The sequence below is a fragment of the Adiantum capillus-veneris genome, chromosome 27 (genome assembly GCF_014529385.1).
Source record: "Adiantum capillus-veneris isolate H3 chromosome 27, ASM1452938v2, whole genome shotgun sequence".
Taxonomy (NCBI): Eukaryota; Viridiplantae; Streptophyta; class Polypodiopsida; order Polypodiales; family Pteridaceae; genus Adiantum; species Adiantum capillus-veneris.
In genome coordinates this window covers 32,398,614-32,420,918 of record NC_140957.1, presented here as the reverse complement: position 1 = coordinate 32,420,918, position 22,305 = coordinate 32,398,614, and the positions used below count along the sequence as shown (strand labels likewise).

Below are 22,305 nucleotides of genomic sequence, written 5' to 3'. Positions count from 1 at the left end.
ATTTCTCTTTGAATCTCACCTAAGTATTAGTGACGGTGTCAAGCTCTACATTTTTGTAAAAAAACTCAAGAACAACACCTCCAAGAACAATACTAGTGATTGCTTTTATCTAGGTTTAGGTCAAGAACAATATTGGTGATTTCCAATGTTAGCAGGTTGCCATGATGGACAATACACCTTAGTTATCCAAGCACTAGCATACAATGTTAATACTTAGGCATACCCCAACAAGGGGCATGGAGACAACTTAGGCTTCTCAAGCACTATGTAATCGTCGAGAACCTCTACCACTATTAAGAATATTCACAAGCGCCACAAACATATTTGATATTCAAGTAGACCTACTAGTTAAGCCATGAACAAAGGATAGCAATATGGAAAACAAACAAGTTTAGGCTTCTAACAAGCTTGAAGTATGAGCTCTCAAAAGACTCCCACTCACAGACTTGTACTCAAGTCACCATTTTTGCTACTTCCCAATAGGCGACTTTTGGATTGCAAGTGCCCAAAACTAGAATTTGTTTACTCATGAGGCTCAAAGCAAGGAACATAGCTGTACTCTTTAAAAGACTTCAGTTGCTTTCACTCAAGCCAACCATTTCAAAATTTTCAAAATCCGATGCTTTTGCTTGCTTGAGAAAACTGTTTTACTTTAGCTACTCTAACCCAACATACTGGGTTTAAGCCCTAGTATTTCTATCAAAGATCACATTTGTCTGGGTCCATCTTGTCCATTACACAAAAATATCATGTAGGAAACAGAATAAACGAAAATTCCTTTTCAAACCTAATGGACAAGGACCATACAGTTCCATTGAATTGCAATTGCCAAGTCAAAATCATTTGGCATTGTAAGCCTGTCATTACTGCTGCTCACACGAGACTCAAAAATCATGCCAAGAGCACTCCCCACAGGCCCTCTAAGATGGCTTGGGAGGGCCCTCAAATTTCCCTGGAGGCGCCCCATACCATGAGGGCAGACTTGCAATACCCACTATCTAGAAAAGGGGAGAGACTGCCTCAATTTCGTCGAGGGGGTGCTTCGACGACTTTCCCACAGAAACCTTTGACCTTTTGTGTTGGCAGTAGGAGTTTAACCAGTATCACCAAAGAGCAGAGGGTCAAAGAGGCACACCATGGTACATGCTCCTCTGATGGCAAACGACGGAGCAACATGCTATAACAAAGCCAAAGGATGATAATATCAGAATTTTGGCAGAGGATACCATGGAGGCACCGATAACAGCCTTGATCGGCAGGTGCAGGGGTTATAGGGCGCCTTGATCGGCAGGTGCAGGGGTTATAGGGCACCCATACTTTTTTCTTAGTCCAGTCGATAAACCCAAATCCTCACCCCCGCCACACCCACACCCCCCCCCCCCCCCAAAAAAAAAAATAATAATAATAATAATTTTAAAAAAAGGGGACCTACTGGGGAGCCCTTTATAGAAAGTGATTTAAGCTCAAAAGAAATGTGGACTTTCCTCTTCAAACCCCAGGGATATTATGTGTTCTCAGTGTTATAGAATTGGGAGCCATGGAAAAACTGGGGGAGGGGCTCATATTGCCAAAAACCTCAATTTCTTAAAAACAAAATGGACTTCAAAAAGCCTAACTGTCAACTGAAGGACCGATGGCCTTCAACTATTAACTCTAGCTTTTAATTGAAATGTATTAGAATCAATCATGACTTGCATCCGCACACGTGTGTGTGTGTGTGTGTGTGTGTGTGTGTGTGTGAGAGAGAGAGAGAGAGAGATGAAATAAAATTTATATTAAACGTCTTCTAAAGGCCAAAATGACCCATGAGACCAAACTGACACAATCCTTGTGGATCTAATCCAATGTCAGGGTACAAAAATAAAATTAAGTAAAGTGAAAGATTAAAATTGTCAGACTGAAATCATCATCATCATCATCATCAATGTTGGAGGATGCCCAGTATCGGGCGTTGTTCGAGAAAGCAATGCATCGGTCACTGAAGAGCTTCGTCAATGTCCGCCTCTATAAATAGTCGTATTGGGCATCTCCCATATCGTGCTAGAATAGTCCCAATCCTCTGATGGAGCCTCCGTCAATATCATGTCACCTTCGTAGACGTGGACATCTAGCTGTCCCGAGCTCAGTGACTCTGTCCACTAATATATACCTATGGTATAAGTGGGCTGTGAAGCATGCTCATCTGGCTGTTGAGTCCCTGCTCTAAAGAAGTCAGTGATCTTTAGTGAATGTCTCCCACTCCCTAGTCTCCTCAAGAGACTCTCCCTGTGTCTAAGCACAGAGAGAGAGAGAGAGAGAGAGAGAGAGAGAGAGAGAGAGAGAGAGAGAGCACAAACGCCCGACACAACATGCACCCCTCAAAGAACAAAAGAAAGAACTTCGCAGCTTTGCATGGCTATGTCATAGACAACACTCTAGAGAAATTGAGCAGCATGCTCCTTCAAAACTTGGCACTCTTCCTCGGAAAGGCTAGGCCTTCTTGCAAAATTTTCATCGCTGGACTTGGTGTGCCGTGGCCATAGCTTCGTGATTGGATCAGGGCATCCTGAAAACACAAGTTTTATCATTTAAAATTCTCTATCAATATCTTCTATCAAACATTCTAAGGGCATTTGCCGAAAGACCAGATATCCAACAAAATAGACAAAGGCAGCATTTCCCAAGACTATTACTTGGTTTTAAGTACATCAGCATCAAAATGCAACCCTTGTCAGCTCCATGCTAAAGCAGTGTGTGTGTGTGTGCGCGCGCGCGCGCGCGAGAGAGAGAGAGAGAGAGAGAGAGAGAGAGAGAGAGAGAGAGAGAGTTGATGGATTTAAGAAAACCAGTGTCCGAATAATCGCTGTAAAATTACCATAGCTTGGTACAGGAAGGTTTCTGATTTTTTCAGAAATGGCAGCCACATCTGTTCCATCACATTGCAAAAGGTCAAGCACATCATGTAACCGAAGCAGCTCACGTCCTCCAACATCTGAAATATCCTCATATTGAATGATTGCATGTGCAACCTCTTTCCAACAAGAGTGATCTTCAAGGTATTTCTTGATAAAACTTTTTAGGTACCTGCAAATAACTTCATAAGGCCAAAATTAACAAACTTACTTTGATGGATAGAAACAGACATGTACCAAAAACATAACACAACACAAAATATAGATGTACAATCTGTTAAAGTTTCAAGCCACTAAATGACTACACTGGAAATTACAAAGAAAATTCCCCACAAAAAAAGTTCCTTGGGATTCCACAAATTACTAGCAAGAGATTATCAAATTGTTCTGGATATATTTTTATATGTGCATATTAGAATTGTTGATTTGACATAGAAATTAGGAAAGATGTCCTCGATGTGTTATCTAGTAGATGACTAGAGGATCAATAAAATGTGAAACCCTATATTTTGAGGGCAGTCAAAATTGAAATCTCGTCATGTCAATCAGTAGGGCTCGTTGAGAGGATTAACTTTGAATCAAGAAGCTTCTTCAAATACTCAACCATCAAGAGATCTGTGGAATATTCTAGAAAAACAAAAGCATCATAAGCTTGCTTTTCATGCTTTCTAGAGCCAAAACGACCATCATCAGCCATGGAAACGATGTGTACGTGTTCCGATATCTGCCCCATGAATGGGTATTGTAAGAGCATACACAACCATGACCCAAGTAACGAATCTGTCAACTTCAATGATAACCAAATGGCATGCCTAGAGACTAAGACCATGCACTGCCGAAAGCTAAGGATCCACTTCTGAGATACATACACCACCACTTTGAGGCATGCGACCGACCCACTGCTTACTGGGTAACCCTAATCATGGGTACCACTTCTTCTCTCATGAGATGATATGAAACTATGGAACATCCCTCTCGTCTACTAAATGCCCATGTGGCAATCCATGTGATTGCATGTGATGCTTTTACACCTAGGACAAATGGCCTACATGATGATGTAATCTTGCTTGCCCAAATGGCATAAGCTCCAAATGAGGCTATATATTCAGCCTTGTATCCACTCATATTAGATAGATCAACAAGAGCATTTGAATTTACAGCATGCAATATACGCACTTGGCAACACTTTAGCACTTCAAAACAGTGTGACAAGAAACGTTTTGGGAATTCATGCATTTCGAGGTTTCGAGGTTTCTGAAACGTTTCGTTTTGGGGCTCAAAGAAAGCGAAACACAAGTTTTGTTTTACATGTATGTCCCTATAATTACACATTGAATATACATACAAATTTACATGTCAAGACATGTGGAATACCAAAATCTAGATGTGAGACTTGAGTCACGAGTGAACAAGGTATCATTTTTTTGAGGCGGCCTTTGTGCATGGCTTAAAAAGTCCCCAAACCGATGATTTGAGGTCAAATCGTCCGCGGGGGGGGGGGGGGGGGGGGGGGGGGGGGGGGGCAGCAAAAGCGTCAGTCTTAAAAGCACTTGAGTCCAAAAGCTGGAGTGAAAACCTGCCCAAAGCTGCCAATACAAAATGCGGAAATCTGTACAACAATGTTACGTGGCATGTTAGCGATTTGCAGAAATCAACTCCAGAGTTCAAGCTTTTGATTTTTGGGTTTTAGGCCCCTCGACCAATGCTGCATAAGTTGGTAGGGGTTAGGATCATTAATTCCTCACCCCTTATTCCCTTTGGGCCATTTTTAAGTTGGGATTTCATCTATTTCTTTAGGCCTCTCGATCGGTTCTTGCAAAACTCAGTCCAGTTAGCCCGAGACCCAAAGGTCACATAGATTATCCTAGTACCATGTAGATGACTTCAGGTGCAAATATCACAAGAGGATTGTGGATCTGACAAAGAGATTGGCAAGCACCACCTTTCTAGGGGAAGCGAGTCTTGTTAAAGATTATAGCATCTCAAGTGAATGGCCCAAGTTAAACCCAATATTTATTTTGGCTTTAGGTATTTATTTTACTTATTTGTCAAATCTTGGGTAGGGCAATTTGTTACAGTGACTATATAAGCACACTTAGCCCCTATTGTATAAATTATCAATTCATTGCCAAGCTTGGTTGTTTCAACAAATCTCTCTCGTGTATTCTCCAGATTGCTTTACGCTTCCTCATCGTCGACTTTGACATGGTATCAAAGCTCTTGGCTCATTGATCGCAAGGGATCCCTCCTGCATTGTAGCGTTTTAAAACGCTAGTAAAAGGTGCCTTGGACCTAGAGTTTCGAAATGCTATTGAGCAATAGCCAACAACTCTGTTGTTGTGCATTTTGACAAAGAGATTGGCATGCACCACCTTTCTAGGGGATGTGAGTCTTGTTAACAGCATCTCGAGTGAATGGCCCAAGGTCATCCCAATACTTATTTTTGCTTTAGGTATCTAGTTTACTTATTTGACAAATCTTGGATAGGGCAATTTGTTACAGTGACTATATATGCACACTTAGTCCCCCATTGTATAAATTATCAATTCATTGCCAAGGTTGGTTGGTTCAGCAGATCTCTCTCTCTCTTTCTCTTTCTTGTGTATTCTCCCCATTGCTTTACGCTTCCTCATCATCGACTTTGACATGGTATCAAAGCTCTTGGCTCATTGATCGCAAGGGAGGAGAACTCGCGTGTTTTGAAGGAGTGGTCGCTGCCTAGCGTTTTTGGAGGACTTTGGGTCGGCGTTTTGAAGAGCATGGCAAGAGAGCTCCTGCATGTAGCCTTTTAAAACGCTATTGAAAGGTGCCTTGCACCTAGCATTTCGAAATGCTATTGAGCAATAGCCGACAATTTTCTCAAACACTGTTCAAAAGTATCTAAATATAAAACAGCTAGAGAGTTTATTCAGGGTTTTATTTGGACGATCGAACTTTGAGGACAATTGGCTTGCCCTTCTGCATCACGGTAATGGTTCGGTTCCGAACCTGGAGAGTCGCATCATTCTTGTCGTGCCAAGGCATACCAAAGAAAACGTCGCAATTACCCGACTTCATAATGTGGAAATCGGCTTTTCCATGATAATCTTGGATAGTCACTAGAAGAGCACCAATGAGCCGTACCACTTTCTAAGTTTGCCCCGTGGCTAGCTCAGCTTCAATTTCTCCACTCTCTGCATCATAATCAAAGTGCATCTGCTTCAAGAATTCTAGCTGGATGAAGTTCTCTGTAGCTCCAGGGTCAAAGATAATAAGGGCTTTTAAGCCGTCGACTTTACCATATGCTTGACACAATCCATTTGTACTTTCAAGGCGTATGCCATAGGTATCAGGGACTGGTCTAGCTCTCTTGGCTGGAGGTGGCCCTGAGGATCGTTTTGTCGTGGGAGTGGAACGTTGCTCTAAAGTTCTCGAGGCTCGCTCAGGACATGTAGTAAATGTATGCCCTCTTTGAAAACATCCAAAGCATCGGCCTTCTTGTAAAAGGGTTTCTCGTTGACGCTGTGTCATACAAGGCATTTGAGGCTGTTTCACGAGACTCCCGCGAATTTGTTCGTTATTGTCGAGAGTTGTGGTTAATGGCCGGAGGTTCTTTTGTGGTAAACTCCATTGCTATTTTTAAACTTATATTTATACACAAAAGAACATAAAAATTCAAAAGATAGCTTGCTTTAGACGAAGGACAAGGATTAGCACAAAAATGACTCAGTCTATGATTTATCTTTGTACATCATAGGAACAATGAGGTATCATTCTAGTGATTTGTACATAAGATAGTCAAGAACAATTGATACTAAAGTGATAGAGGCCAAGTTTGATAGTGATGGACAACAACAAAGCCAAAAAGATCCTAAGTAAAGATAGAGTCCTCACTTGCATCCATATAAACAAGACAACAAATTCATTAGCCTTGAATACGTTTTATAGGTGTCAATGAACCCTATAAACTGTTATCTATGTCCTACTTAAAACCTTTTTAAACTTAAACCTACCATCCATGAAGAGTTAAATATAACAAGTTTCCATTCTCAAAAAAAAGTACTGAAGCAGTCACAATGAGATCAAGAGGCCATTACCCCTCTTTATCAAGTGTAAAGTGAGTTCTTTATTTTAAAATTCATTTTAGGTTTGTGACTAGAAGGCAATCACCCCTTCTGATCCAAGTGGAAATTTCATGATAGGTTGTAAAAGTAAGTAGTCACCCCATTTATTAAAAAAAAGATTATTCATATTAATTAGATTAAGTTCTGATCAGAAGGCGGTCACCCTTCTGATCCAAGTGCATCAGTTTGTACTATGTAGCCGACCGCTGCATGGTCCATAAGCTCTTACATGGTGGAGACTTGCTTGGAGAAACAATATTCCTACACTGGTGATGGTAGTCCAATGGTATATCGCTCGCATTGGGCCTCCAAGGGAACGAACCTAAAGAGGATATCGGAAGGTATACATCGAGAAACCTTTGGTTATAATCGTCCATGCTCTCTGTGGCAAGCATTTTGCTGGTGGCGGTGGTGGCGGAGGTGGGGGCAATGGCGGTGGCAACGGCGGTTGCACTAGATCAGGGTCAGATGGTTGCACCATATTCCTGAAGACTCCCCCAATCGGAACAAACGGCTGGGAAGGTTGCCGATTGGAAGCTCTCGTACTTTCTGGTGCCAGAGGAGGAGGTACCACCTGGGTAATTCAAAAACTGTTGAAAACTTTGCAGCATCGAAAGATTCTGTTGAGGATGCCGCGAAAGAATGTGGCAAAGCACGTCAAGAAGAAACTGCAAATATTCTGTTGAATCCATGAACGCCATGTCTTGGGTTCTTTATGGCTTATGCCCTGTAAGACAGAGCGGTGAAGAGGGGAGCGCGCTCGATGCGGGATGAAGTAAGGGTGCGAGTGGCTAATAAGTCCGGGGTCAGAGCACGAAGATTCTTCAAATAAAATTCCAATAGCCTTTGGAAGCAACGGTTTGCTCTGTCTGCTATTTTGTAGGACCGGTATGCTTTCAGAAAAGCACACGCCTGATGCTCAGATACCACTGTCACAAGACGAACACCACGTGCCAATAGAAAAGAACAGAGTGAACAGACTTTTAGCACTTCAATAACAACCGAGTTGAAAAGAGAGAGCACACGCGACACAGAGTAACGGAAGTCCACCCCAAAGAGTACTGGCCCCAAACCTTGGCGCCCCCTTTCGGTATTTCTTTATATTTCTTGAACTCAGTACAATGCCGATACTCGCGTTCTGCACCTTCACCCGGAAGAGTGTTAGAGACTGAGCCCTCTGCACTTATTTAGAGGCCCTTGGCCTTGAAAAGCAGTTTAGATCAAAAGCTTGAAACTCAAAAGCAACTAGCTCAAAAGCTGGCGCCCATAAACAAGCCGCGCGTTTTGTGGAAATCCGTACAGCTTCCACGTCAGTAACGTAAATCGCGGAAATTCGTATAGGTTTCCACGTCAGCATGTCATTGCAATTTGCGGAGCGTCCGTATTACTGCCATGTCATCAATTGCTACGCAAATCTCTGTGTGTGAGTGTTGGTCTCGCTTTATTTTAATGTCTTTGGGTTACTTGGGCCCCATCGAACGGGGTCCCATAAGTTGGCGGGAACTTCTCTTTAAAAATAGGCCTCTCAGCAAGACTTTGTAAGTTGGCAAAACTTCTTATGCTGCTGCTACTTCACTTTAGGTCCCTCGGCCGGGATCTAAAGATTGGCTTTGTTCTTCAGTGACATGGCATGTCAGCAGTTTGTGACAGTGGGAATAGCTCCTGTTAACCCCGAGGCCTCACAATAGAAACTTTTCCAACAAATTACCGACCAACTAGAGAGTTGGTCTATAAACATGGTCCAAGGTGTCTGCCCCTTCACCAGCTAATGAAGCTAACCGCCAAATCATTAGCCTAGATGATGGAAAAGACAAAAGGAATGCAAAGGTAAATGAGGCCGATGCCTTCTTAATGTGACCCTTGATGTGACATTGATAATATCTACCTTCCTTAGCATAATCACTTGTTCTTCGATTTTTTTTCGCTCCCTGTTCCCCCCCCCCCCCCCCCCCCCCCCCCCCCCCCGTCCTCGCGCTCCATCCACTTTGCTCCAACCCCGCCTCTGCGCTGCCCCCTCGCCCGCACCCCTTTGCGTTGCCCCTCCCGCTGGCTGCCATCCCGCCCGCTTCTGCTGACGCCTGCCCCCCCTTGCGCTGCCCCTGCCCGCTCGCTCTCAGCCCCCGCTACCCCTCACGGGGGCTGCCCCACTACGCTTCCCGCTGCCCTCTCCCACACCTCGTGTCACGAGGACATGGCAGTTATTAACCATGTCACAGAGATGTGGCAACTGCTAACCTTGGTTGTTGGTTTCTTTCCAATGGGGTTTATTTTATTTGTTTAAGACCCTCTTTTTGAAGTAGCAAACGGTCGGACATTGTATGGCCAATGTGAACAGTAGATTCACCCGCAGACGAGAAGGGGTCGGCACTGGAATTCGTATGGTAAGAGGATGTCTAGGCTCAGAGCAAGATCATATAGGTCCCCCCGTCGCACTTAGCAAGTTGGTGGATACTAGGAAGTGAACTCAATTAAGGCGTAAAGTCAAGGTGGGACTTCCAACAAAAAGTATCCGACAGTTGGGCCACATTGCATTTTTGGATGCGGTCCCAATGAGGATAGATGGTCAGAAGACCAGTGGGAGCCCAACGGAAGCATCTCCTAAAATTTAGGGAACTGCTATTTTGGGCCACGAAATGTGTTCGCGTCATTACCTTCGGTATGACTAGGGGAACACTTTACAACTCTGCCGCGAAGTCAACTGACGCACCAGTTGAGATATTTTTAGCAGGGAAAGCCCAAACTCGGAAACTGGGCGACGTGTCAGCTTGTGAGCGATTCTGCCACTCTGGGAGGCAAAAACGAGCTGCATATCATCAAAGGGGGCGCCATTTTCAGCCACAGGCGGATTGCAACAGGTACAGAAGCTATGGAATGCTTACCTTGCCCTCTATGTACAGTATGGTGACGGGAGTGATGCCCCGCACGCTACATACTGCTCTCTTTCTCCCCTACGTGCAGTTATGTGATGCCCCACAAGAGGGCTACTCATTTGACTGATGTACAGTTGTGTGGGTTCATGCTTTTGTGCTGAGGCAAGAGCCTCCTTGAGCAGGAACAGGGGTAGCTAACTGCTGCTCCAAAGCAGGCACTGGTGAGGGTCATAACCTCACCGTACAGGTGCAAAATCAGCGCTGTGTATGCGCTGTAATTTGACTGTTTTTCAGCCATACGGACGCCAGGATCATTGGGAATCGTGCCCCACTGGCAAAGGATAGTTAGGGGACTGTTTGGGGCTGAAAACAGGGCAAAAACCAGTAAATACAGCGTGCTGAATTTACTGTTTTTGGACAGGAATCAGAGGGTATACGACAGTGCAAGCGAGTTCCAGCAGGGGAATTGGTTTCGCGCAAGTTTTGGGGCTGTTATGCTGCCGAAATTTGGCCAAATCAAATGGTATCTAGGTGGATACACGTGAAGGATTCCCAGGACCTTACCTTGTAATTTACCCTCCTAAAGAATAAAGAAATACCGAAAGGGGCGCCAATTTTGGGGCCTACAGGTTGTCGGCGTCTGCTCGGAGCATTCTAGCTTCCGAGCCGTGTGTGTATTCAAGTGTTAACTCCCGTCGCAGGTTCTCTTTGCAAAGTGCTCTGTGTGTGTGTTTAAAGTAAAGAATTTCGGGTGAAAGCCAACGCCTACCGCCCTACGGGCCGGTTTCACCTCGCTTCGCTACCTGTCCCGCCCTCCCCCACCTCTCTTCACTCACTGGAAACCAACCCCCCCCCCCCCCCCCCCCCCCCGCCCACAGCTCACTTCGTTTTTTCCTTTTCTCACGCCGAGTTTCTTTTGTCGAGTGGCTCTGGCAGTGCTAGTTCTTTGACAGTGCTTGTCGGGGTCCCTTTGCAGAATTTTTGTTTTACCCACTCTTCCTCCGCCACAGCAGTAGACACACATGGAGGCTCAAGCTCCGCCACACAAGGACTCCACTAAAGCCCCTTCGCCCGACCCCGCTGAGCCCACCATTCGACTTGCTCTATCACCGACAGAGCAAGCGAGCCTAGCCGCAGAGGTAGAGCGCCTGCAGGCGACTTCTGTCATCTGCAAGATCCTCGGTACCAGACCAAGCAGAGGAGAGCTGCGTGATCTTCTCCAAGCCCACCTTCTCGCAGAGGTGGGCAAGATCTTGGACGTCCAGATCCTCGGACGATGCTACTACCAGATCGAGTTCGAGACCCCCGAGATGGCGTCCAAGGTCATCGCCATGAGTCCATTGACCATCCGAGCAGCTCGAGCCCACTTTCGACAGTGGAGACATGGTTTTGACCCTGCTTCAGATGTTCTGGTAGAGGAGGCAAACATCCCCATCTCTGTCTGCTTTCCTGGTTTACGGAGGGAGTACCTACCACTTTTGTCCAGGATAGGCTCAACGATTGGGACTGCCCTGGAGACACCTCGCATGGCAGCCTCAGTAGCTGCCAAGGCGGCCGGCATTCCCTCAGTTCGCGTTCTGGTTAGGGACACTCACACTCTCCCGAAGGTCATTCTTTTGTCTCGGGTGAGTGGGGGTTGGTTTAGACAGAGCGTGGAGTATTCGGGCCTCCCGAACCAGTGCTTCCTTTGTCGACAGATGGGCCATCTTGCGAAGGCCTATCCACGGAGGAGGCCTCGACCTACACCACAGACTCAGCCCCAGAGTGCAAGGGTTGGCCAGCAGCCACAGGCAGAGACAGAGCACACATGCAACGCCACCCTCCGAGCCTGGGGCTCCAACAGAGGAGGGATGGAAGCAGGTTCGTGGTCGACGACGGCAGGGGCCACAGCGACAACCTGGCACTCAGAGTAGTCCTCAGGCGCGTGCCCAGCAACAGTGGGTTCCCACGGAAAACCGTTTCGATCCTCTTGAGCAGGATGAGGTCCCCGCTCCAACCCCTACCTCAGCTTCACCCTCGACAGCCCCTCTTCCCCCAGAGTTCCCCTCCTCCTCATCATCCCCCCCCCCCCTCCGGCTCTTACTCCCGCCACCTCTTCCCCTCGCCCCTCTACCTCTACTACTCCCCCCCACCCCTCTTCTCCCCCTCTTCCTCCTGCTCCTACACCACCCCCCCCCCACCCCCCCCCCACCCCCCTCCCGCTCCAGTTTCTCAGTCGACCAAGGGGGCAGGGCCATCTCCGGATGCTAGGAGATCTCTTGGCAGCGCCTTTGCCACGAGTCGCTTGGAGAGAGAGGGACGGCCTTTGTCACGTGACACATCCCAACCCTATGTGTCCATGGACAAGCTACACCACAGCAGGGTTCAGTCAGTCCAGTCACTTTAGATTAGCAGTGATCTGGCACTTTTGTGAGTCTATTCGTAGACCGTGCATGCCCAGTCACTTAGCATAGATGCATATCCTCTGGTTGCACACAGCATGATCATCAGTATTCCCTTCAGAATCCATCAGATTCAGTCAAGGGAATTTTCTAGTGCATTTAGCCTATTTTCCTATTTTTGGTTATTTTCACTTATTATTTTTAAGTGACTTTCCAACAAAAGTAGGTAGGGCAATTTTGCTAAGTTAATATATAAGCAAACCCAAGTTAGCACTTTCTGGCAGAAGAGGCAGCAGGAGCTTCCCGCTCAACAGGCAACTTCTCAGCAGTACCCCCTCAGCACCCTAGCACTTTTGGATCGCCATCTCCCACCCTCCCTTGGCGTGTCTCAAGCATCAGCACATCGCCATCGAAGCTTCCCTTCTTGGCATTTTTCCCCCACAGCAAGTCATCGCCAGCAGTGACCTTCCCTGGCGTTTTTCCGCGACCAACAAACCTCACCAACTAGCGTTTTCACTAACGCTGGCCATGCTGCCTTTTCCAGCGTTTTTGACTCACAGATTTCAGCCAAGAGCATCAAATTACTAACGCTAGCACTGCTGCACACTTCAGCGTTTTTCCAGCATTGGATACTTGCAGAATCTCAGCGTTTTACAGGCACCAAAACGCAGCTTCAGCCCACAGCCAAAGCAGCGTTTTCAGCCCTTGACCTCAGCCTAAAAACGCAGATTGAACACTGCAAGGCTCCAGTGTTTTTGTCAGCTATTTGAGCCTCTTCAAAACAGAGAATTTCAGCCATCAACACAACAGTAAAACAGGGATTTTCAGCCATACAAAAACAGTCCAAGATCTTCCAGATCCTCAGCATTTCCCCCTTTTGTGGATAGCAGATAGAAGAAGACCGAATTCAGCCCTAAAGTCATCGTCGTCGTCATTGACATAGCCCCCATTTGCATCAGTCCATGCATCATCATTGTACACCTTTGTGCAATCAAAGTTAGACCACTCTCGCCGACGAGAGTGGGGCCTTCGGAGGAGGGTTTTACAACCTCTCGGGTGTCGTATCTCTTCTCTCTCCTTCTCTCGGTCTCATTCACTTGCAAGCACAATATCCACTCAATTTGTTCATGATCATAGAACTCTCCACAAGACGGAAGTCTCTCTCCTTCCCTAAGAACTAAAAGGAACCTTGAGCAATAAAGATCACTAATCTTGAGAAAATACAACATTCATTCCGCTGCACCTTACAGCCTTTCTTGCGACCCCCTCTATAGGTACAGACATCTCCCTTTGCAGCAGTCCATCGTGGTCTGACGAGCTTCGACATTCGGCGCCGATGGGACTTCTTTGACTACGACTTTACACGTTTTCTCGATGACCCCTCAGCATACCATGAGGCAGCCTGCTTTAGGGTTCATGTTTTGTTCCTTGCAGCTAGGGGGATAGAGGCCTTGAACTCAGCGGTTGGCTTCTCTTTTCCCCTTTGCGGCAGGGACCAGACTGAGCGGACTCTCGACTCAGTGTTGGAGTGGTTGCATACACATGTCCTAGAGTTCTCTCACCACATGGGAGACCTAGGAGTCACAGACATGCTTCAAACTTTGTGGCCATTGGCCAAGTTTGCGGTGACCCTTCCAGATACAGCAGGGTGTAGACACATTGTGGTTCACTTCTTTGCTGATACACAATGCTTGCCATGCTATGTACACATTCATGAGGACTCTTGGACAGAGGAGGTTGCTTTACGTACGGCTCACTCTACTTGGGCTTGGGCCAGGCACTCATTACAGTCACGCCTATCTAGAGGACGCTCGGATGCGGATTACTCCCCATCCAAGCCAGCCTCGAAGATAGCACGTTTAACTGCTGCGGCAGCATCTGTTCTTTCTCGCTCCCCATGAGGATCGTCTCATGGAACGTGCAGCGACTTGGTGGGTCCCAGTTTCAACGTCAGCGGGGCCGACTGCGTCAGGAGCTTCAGCGCTGCCTTGTGGGAGGAGAGATTGATCTCCTTATGCTACAGGAGCATCATCTGTGTGAGAGCCGCATTAGACGTTGTGGTCAACTCTTGCGTGGACGATATGATACTTTTTGGTCAGCTGCTTTTGGACCTGGAGGCATCCAGGGTGGGGTATGTATGACTATTGCGGATTCTTTGCAATAGGCCATTGTGGCTAGAGGGATTATTGTGCCAGACAGGGCTCGGTGGATCACTATGCAGGTTCAGGGTTGCCTTGTGGGCTTCCTGGACATATATGCGCCCAATGTGGCAAGTGCACGAGCAGAGTTTTGGTCACAGATTGTTTAGTCTCTGCCGCAAGCAGAACAGTGGTGCATAGGAGGTGACTTCAACATGTTGGAGGACCCTTCCGACAGGATTGGTGGTAGCCATGCTACTGTGCATGGAGTTGAGCTGGCAGCTTGGGAGAGGTTTTGTATGACTCTGAGGGTCTCGGATGTGTGGCAGCACTCTAGTTTTGTGAGGCCCCCAGACAGCCTTGCCTTCTCTCGTTCGGACCACAGAGTGGAAGGAGTGAATCTATCGCGGATAGATCGCTTCTACACTAGTGAACATTTCAGTGACTTGGGTGGGACAGTTGGCATTCTGGCAGGGACTTCCTTCTCGGACAATGCACCAGTGATCCTCACAGTGGCAGACAGACAAAGGAGGGGGGGCACGATGCTACGCATCCCTGAGAGGGTCTTGCTGGACTCTGCACTCAGAGAGCGAGTAGAGGCTCTCTAGACAGAGAGCTTGGACATGCAGGATTCTCTTGCTGACAGAGTGGCCTCAAGACTAGCTCAGATTAGTCGTTTCTTTCTCCAGGAGTCTTTGGCTCGCCTGGCTGCAGCGAGAGAGGAGGAGCAACGTCTCAGAAGGTGGCATTGCTTCCTTGCAGAGGAGGCAGGAGCAGCATCCAGACAGTCCTTGGTTGGAGGAGCAGCTACAGCAGGCTCGCTAGGAGCTTGTTAGCACAGAGGAGCAGCGCCATGAGTTTGCTTTCCATCGACAGGCATCTCAGTGGACACAGGTGGGTGACAGAGTAACTGGTGCTTTCTTCGAGGCAGTGGGACCTTGGCATATGCATGCCAAGGTCAGTCAATTGAGGAGACTCGACGGGTCAGTTGCTTCTGAGCCAAAGGACATGCGTGCATTTGCTACTGACTTTTACCGTGAGTTACTGTCTGGAGAGCCTCAGTCAGAGCGTCAAGATGCATGCAAGGAGCAGGTGTGGGCACAGATGCCTTGCCTTGTGACTGAGGAGATGCGTCAGAGGCTTGAGCTACCACTTCAGCTTGAGGAGTTGCACACGGCTCTTAGTGCACTCCCCTGTGGTAGCTGTCCAGGTGAGGATGGCTTGACTCCCAGTTTTTTCATGGAGTACTGGGACTTGCTTGTCCCACATCTCTGTAGTGCTTTTCAGTTCATCTTGCAAACAGGAGAGATGCCTGACAGCATGAGTGAGGGTCTGATCTACCTCATTCCCAAGGAGGGTGGCTCCTTGGATGAGATTCGATAGTGGCGCCCCATCACTATCCTCAACTCAGGCTACAAAATTCTTGCCAAGGCTCTGAGTTTGAGGATCCGGCCACTTCTAGAGAGCCTTATACATGGGACTCAGACAGGTTTTGTCAAGAAGCGCAATATCCTTGACAACATCTTTACTTTTTGGGAGGCTTCTACCCTTGCGCGGCTCCGTGGTGAGGATCTGGTGATTCTTTTTTGAGAAGGCCTACGACAAAGTTGACTGGGACTTTCTAGAGGGCACTTTACGCAGGATGGACTTCTCAGATGCTTGGATCAGAGGGGCATCAACTTTGTACAGACGGGCACACAGTCGGGTACTTTTGTCAGGAGGTAGAGGTGATCGTTTCATGCTCATACGTTCGGTCAGACACGGCTGCCCTCTTGTCCCCTTCCTCTTTCTGTTCTATGCTGAGGCGATGAGCACGTTTTTGGTGTCGCAGCAGGTTGGTTTACGGGGCTTAGCACTCCCTATTCGGGGAGATGAGCTACTGGACGCTGAGTTTGCTGATGACTCAGCCTTGTACTTGGATGGCCAGGAGGCCAACCTTCACGAGTGTGAGCAGGCTCTGAGACATTCTGTTGTGCATCTGACGCACTGATCAACTGGAGAAAGACAGTGGCTTTCTCGGTTGGTAGTGCTCCTGTGCCCGACTGGATGCCAGGCGAGGGTTTCAGGTGGATTCCCCCAGAGACTGCAGTTCGGTACTTGGGCTGTCAGGTTGGTTTGGGAATGTCTCTCGAGCAGCAGATTGCTCCCCTCCTCCTGATAGATAGGAGGAGGTTGTTACATTGGAGCTCCGCACAACTGTCTTTGGCTGGCAGAGTTGTAGTGGCCAACCAAGTGTTGTCGGCTACTATGGGGTACATCACTTCTTGCTGGATCTTCTCGAGTTCTTGTATCAGCCAGGTTGAGCGGCTGATCAGGAATTTCCTTTGGTCAGGGCGACACTCTGACAACCCAAGCCAAAGTGGCCTGGCAGGTCATCATTCTTCCTTGTTCCCAAGGAGGGCTTGGGATTATAGACCCAGCACAGCAGAGAAGAGCCCTTCTTGGGAAGTTCATCATCCGAGGTCTTCTTCCAAATGAGGAGCCCGGGAAGGAGTTCTTGTTATAGCGGCTTCGTGCTAGGGTGCCTCAGGTAGGAGGCCCCTGGCAGCCTTCGACGAGATGGATCTTCACAGAGATGCGTAGAGTTGGTTTGAGCAAGAGACTAGAGGATCGCTTCGCTGTGGGGTTGCTACGATCTTGGGAGCACTTGCGGCGAGGCCTGGAGCAGCGTCAGCCTACTTGCAAGAGGAGCGCCTGCGACAGCCCCTTGTCTGGAACCCCATGGTTAGCACTCAGAGAGGTCACTTGGTTGGTAGTCGGCCTCATGTTTCCTAGGGTTCCATGGCAACGGGTCCAACACGCTCTTTAGGTGATTGGTTACACTTTTCAGGCTTGTCAAAGGAGCTACAGGGCTTTCAGCTACTACAGGGCATGAGAGGGGTGCATAGCATGTGCCAGGACATCTCAGAGGCAGTACCAGCTGAGTGGCTCACGCCTCTCGAGTCAACAGTCCCCATATGGATGGGAGCCTTCACGCGACTGGAGGTTCTCATCTCTGTTCGGGCTTGCTCAAAGACTGTTCCCTCCTTGTTTTTCGAGCTACAGGGTGAGGGACGCTTACAGCGAGTTGCAATAGAGGCCCCACAGGTGGCCTGGAGTAGCGTCAGCCTACTTGCACGAAGGAGCACCTGCGACAGCCCCTTGTCTGGAACCCCATGGTTAGCACTCAGACAGGTCACTTGGTTGGTAGTCGGCCTCATGTTTCCTGGAGTTCCATGGCAGCGGGTCCAGCATGCTCTTTAGGTGACTGGTTACAGTTTTCAAGCTTGTCAGAGGAGCTACAAGGCTTTCAACTCTACAGGGCATGAGAGGGGTCTCGAGTCAGCAGTGCCCAAATGGATGGGAGCCTTCGCACGACTGGAGATTCTCATCTCTGTTCGGGCTTGCTCAAAGACTGTTCCCTCCCTATTTTTCGAGCTACAAGGTGAGGGACGCTTACAGCGAGTTGCAGTAGAGGCCCCCCAGGTGGCAGAGTGCTGTTTTCAGAGAATCCGAATGGTGGGCATCTGTGGGAGAACTTGTGTCATCGATCGTGACCCAGCTGCTCTTGCGACTGGACACTGGAGACTATGGGCTTGGGAGTGTTTTCCACTGGCACGAGTACAGTGGGATCATGGAGAGTGGCTCTAGAGGGACCCCTTCTCTTCTGCAGACCACCCACATGTCCCTTTCTTTCAGTACATTGTTCGACTAGGACGTCACATACTGGCAGCACAGAGAGAGGCTCGCCCTGCTGCTGCAGCACCTCATTGGCAGGAGGAGGGTCTCACACCTAAGTTCTCGGTAGCTTTTTGGGAGAGGTTGTGGGACTCCAGACTGCCGAGGCGAGTCACTTTGTTTCAGTGGTTGGTCGCACACAAAGCTACAGCAGGGAGTTGGCCTCTCATCCGCATGCACAGCTTGTGACCATCTTGTGGAGAGTCAGCGTCACTGTCTTTGGGGCTGTCCCTTGGCACAGCAGGTGTGGCTACGTGTTCTTCGGCTGATGCCCGCTCTCTCCACAGCTCGGCAGTACACTTGGGGGGCACTTGCTTGGTCCACTCTCACGGGCCCGCCACTTCAATTTGAGCTATCATCCACCAGTAGGATGATAGTGATGCAGGGGGGGGGCGACCTACACTTCCAGCCTGCCACAAATCTTACTCCGCAGGAGTGGTGCAGTGAGAAAGAGGTGTGTTGGGAGCTCATCAGCAGCCTGACACTCTGGTTTATCTGGCGGGCCTATTGCTTCCGCATCTTCGAGGCTCGCCCTGTACCACCAGCATAGACTGTTCGGCATCTTTGGCTTGAGCTGGTTCATACTCTCAGAGGACAGTTCGAGAGACTCGAGGGCAATTCCGACCGCATGCGGGAGCGTAGAGAGGCTTTTCTTCGACTTTGGCGTCCTGGGCCATTCTTCACCATGGTCCAGGGTGTGCTCCGATGGCACTACCGTCCACCTGTGTGGCTCTTCCCTCCTCCCATCCCCTGATCTAGCCTCATTGTACATATGTTGGTGTTTCATTGGGAGAGTCTCCCCATCATGATTGTTGTAGTCCTCTCTTGTAGAGGAGGTTGTAGCCCTATGGGCAGTTTCATTAACTAATAGAAGAATCTTTTTCTCGGGAAAAAAAAACGAGGCCGATGCGATGCCAATCAAGCAGGCAAAGAGATAATCTAATGAGATGGACATATCAAAGTAAGAGAAGGGCCAGAAGAAATTTATCTCAGGCTCCAAGGCATGTAAAGAAGATCTCGAAGGCTTATTAGCATGGAGGACTTCCCGCTTGCAGTGGGTCTTTATCCTACAACTTGGTGGCAGATGTCAGTAAACAAGGGGGCAAGATCACCTAGCACTAGCTCCTTCATCTCTCCCATAAGATTAGGAGAGCCTGGTCAAGAATTGTAAGCACGAGGAGAGCTAAGGTTACATCTATAGCATCTATCAATACGCGAAGCATTAAGGATATATTCAATAATAGAAATAGAAATTAATAATCAACAGATTTCCAATATCAATGTGGAGGGCAATGCAGAGATTTGTGTGATGATTGAGAAGCGTATGCATAGACTAGGACTGGAAGTTAACAAGTACACTTCCTTATAGATAAAAATGGCAAACAATGTTTGTGTCGAATGTGTGGGCAAAGTGAACGGTGTGAAGGTGCCAGCATTTGGGGTGAATGAGTCAATATATGCTTATGTAGTTTCTACCAAGGAAGAGAGCTACCCGGTGATTTTCGAGAGGCCTCAGCTTATGGCAATGTAGGCTAGGCAGGATTGGGAAATTGGAGCGTTAAGAGTTAAATCTAGGGAAAAAGAAGCAAGGAATTGTTTATGATGTGAAGCTAGGAAGACAGCAAGACCTGGACCTGGAAACCTCTACAAACGAATGGAGTGCAAGTGAGTACTACTCATCTCATGAGCAGACATCAGTGGATGAGGCAAGCTCCCTAGAAGTGATGGGTGTGGGTGTGCTACGAGATCCGGATATGGAGAAGGGCCAAAACATCCATCTAAAGTGGTTGAGACGGGTAGAGTCTATGTCACAAATTGCTGACGTGTCAAGCCACTGAAGAACGGAGCCCACCTGTAGATCCCGGCCAAGGGGGCCTAAACCCTAAGACGAAGCAACAAAAAAAGAAGAAGAAGTCCTACCAACTTATCGGACCCCGTTCGATGGGGCCTAGGGGACCGAAAGGCACTAAAATTAAAGCGGGGCCAACACACACAAAGCGTAGAAGATGATGACGTGGCTGTTGTACGGGACTCCCGCAAAAACACTGACATGTTGATGTGGCAGACTGTATGAACAGTACCGCAATTCGCGCTCATAGTGCCACGTGGCAACTGTAATCACGCGATAGCTTTTGGCCACCCGCTTTTCGACAGATGCTTTTGAGTTTAAAGCTTTTCATGTAAACTGCTTTTCATAGGCCAAGGGCCTTTAAATATAAGCCAAGGGCTCATTCTCTGGCATGCTCCACGTGAGGTGGAGTGACTGCAATGTACTAAGTTCAAGCAATATAAAGAAATATCGAAAGGGGCGCCAAGGTTTGGGGCCAGTGCTCTCTGGGGTGGAACTCCGCCACTCCCCATCTCGTGTGTCGTGCATCTCTTTCAGTTCAACTGTTATTTGAAGTGCTCAAAGTTGTTCAGTCTGTTTCTTTTCCGATGGCACGTGGTGCCCGTCGTTGTGACAGTCTACATTAGCCAAAGATTTTCCTGAAGAAAAACCAAAGGCTTACATGCAAGTCCTAAGGAACACGCCAACCTCTTCATTACTGATTAGAAGCATATCAAAGGAGTCACTGTGACATAGCACCACACCCAGCTTAGAGAGGCCAACAAGCCCGTTGTTGCATTGCTAAAAGAGGTAAAGAGATTGTTAAAAGCTGGGTTCATTTATCAGGTGGAGGATTCAAAATAGTGTCCCCAGTAGTGGTGGTTCCTAAGAACAATGGTCAGTGGAAAGTCTTTGTAAATAACAAGCCGTTGAATGCCACAACAAAAGAGGGATCACATCCCTCTTCCATTCCAAGATGAGATCTTGAATGTTGTTGTTCATGAAGGTATACAGTGTGTGATGGGTACTCAAGGTACTTCCAAATACAAATTGTAGAAGATCATAACAGAAGACAACCTTCATTGCAGCGTAGGGCTGTTTTGCCCACAAAGTTGTGCCATTTGGCTTAACTAATGCTCCAGCTATCTTCCAACGGTTCATAAATCTGGTTTTCCAGCCATATTTTGGTAAGTTCATCTAAGTTTTCATTCATGACTTCTGCATCTGTTACTCTCTACTAAAGATCCCTACACAAAGAGGGCGTTGCCCTGCATACTGTAGTGGATAAAATAATGCGAGAATCCATATGGATTACAAAACTACATGTAGGCTCCCGAGGAGCACTCCTAAGGCATAGAAGATACTCTTTCAGCTTTGAGTCAGAGGGTATACTATCGAGGATAGAAGAGCCACAATAAGGAGCCGAGCAAGTCTGTGTAGTAATGCACCGTGAAATAGGGTATGATCAGAGAGCACTGCCCCCGCTAAAATGGACAGCTCACCTCCTTGCATCGCTGCCCACTCAGCAAAATAGAACCTATCCAATCTCTCCAAAAAATGCACACCATGACGTAAATGCAAAGAATCACATGGCGTGTAAATGAAGGCATATGCCAGCGCTTGCTCGGTGTTTTGGCATCAGATGGTAGATGTATTGCTTGTTGTGGATACTTGAATTGTTGCGGGGGACTCAACAATATTGTGTGACATGTAGATTTTCAAGCTATTACATCTCCACTCATTTCCTGCAAGGCTATTACATCTCCACTCATTTCCTGCAAGGCTATTACATCTCCACTCATTTCCTGTGGGGCATATGTAGGGGGATATACCAAGATGAATCCACGATAAGCCCAGATTACATGGTTGTGTATTTAGGAGCATATACAACCATAATCCCAAGCAAAGAATCTGCCAACTACAATGATAGCCACATAGACGGTCAGGGACCAGTACACCATGACTGCACACCAATGAGAGCCAACAACTCCCAACTGAGATGCATACACCACCAATACGTGACATGCGACCAATTGCAGGATATCCAGTCCCACATACATGTCAACGCAGATCATGATGCATCAACATCTTAAACGGTCAACTAGAACTAGTCAATCATTCATGTTCCCAGAAACGAAAGTCCACAAAGAGAAATCCTGATACATTGACTGTACATGTATCTGAACCGCAGCTGCTAGCTGCGACCTCTCTTTCCCTCCTTTCTAGAACGCACATCTGCATCTGCTATTATATCTCCGTCTTTGTCACGATTGTGACTAGTAACGATTGTGACTAGTATTACATCTACTCCTAGTTGCAGATACGTGAAGTGCCATGCCAAGAAGGACCCTTTGCGCTTGGATGGTCACACCCCTTC

At 47.7% G+C, this 22,305-nt stretch overlaps 1 protein-coding gene across 1 annotated transcript in view; it reads right to left on the bottom strand.

Moving 5' to 3' along the window:
- Window positions 1-1,755: 1,755 nt before the first annotated feature.
- LOC147421739 (uncharacterized) overlaps window positions 1,756-22,305 on the bottom strand; it is a 70,736-nt gene continuing 50,186 nt past the window's right edge. Inside the window, exons 3-4 of the mRNA XM_086502791.1 lie at window positions 2,855-3,063; window positions 1,756-2,545 (exon numbers count right to left, since the gene is read on the bottom strand). Coding sequence (XP_086358917.1) covers window positions 2,415-2,545; window positions 2,855-3,063 — 340 coding nt within the window. The 3' untranslated portion in view covers window positions 1,756-2,414. The remainder of the gene's footprint in view (window positions 2,546-2,854; window positions 3,064-22,305) is intronic.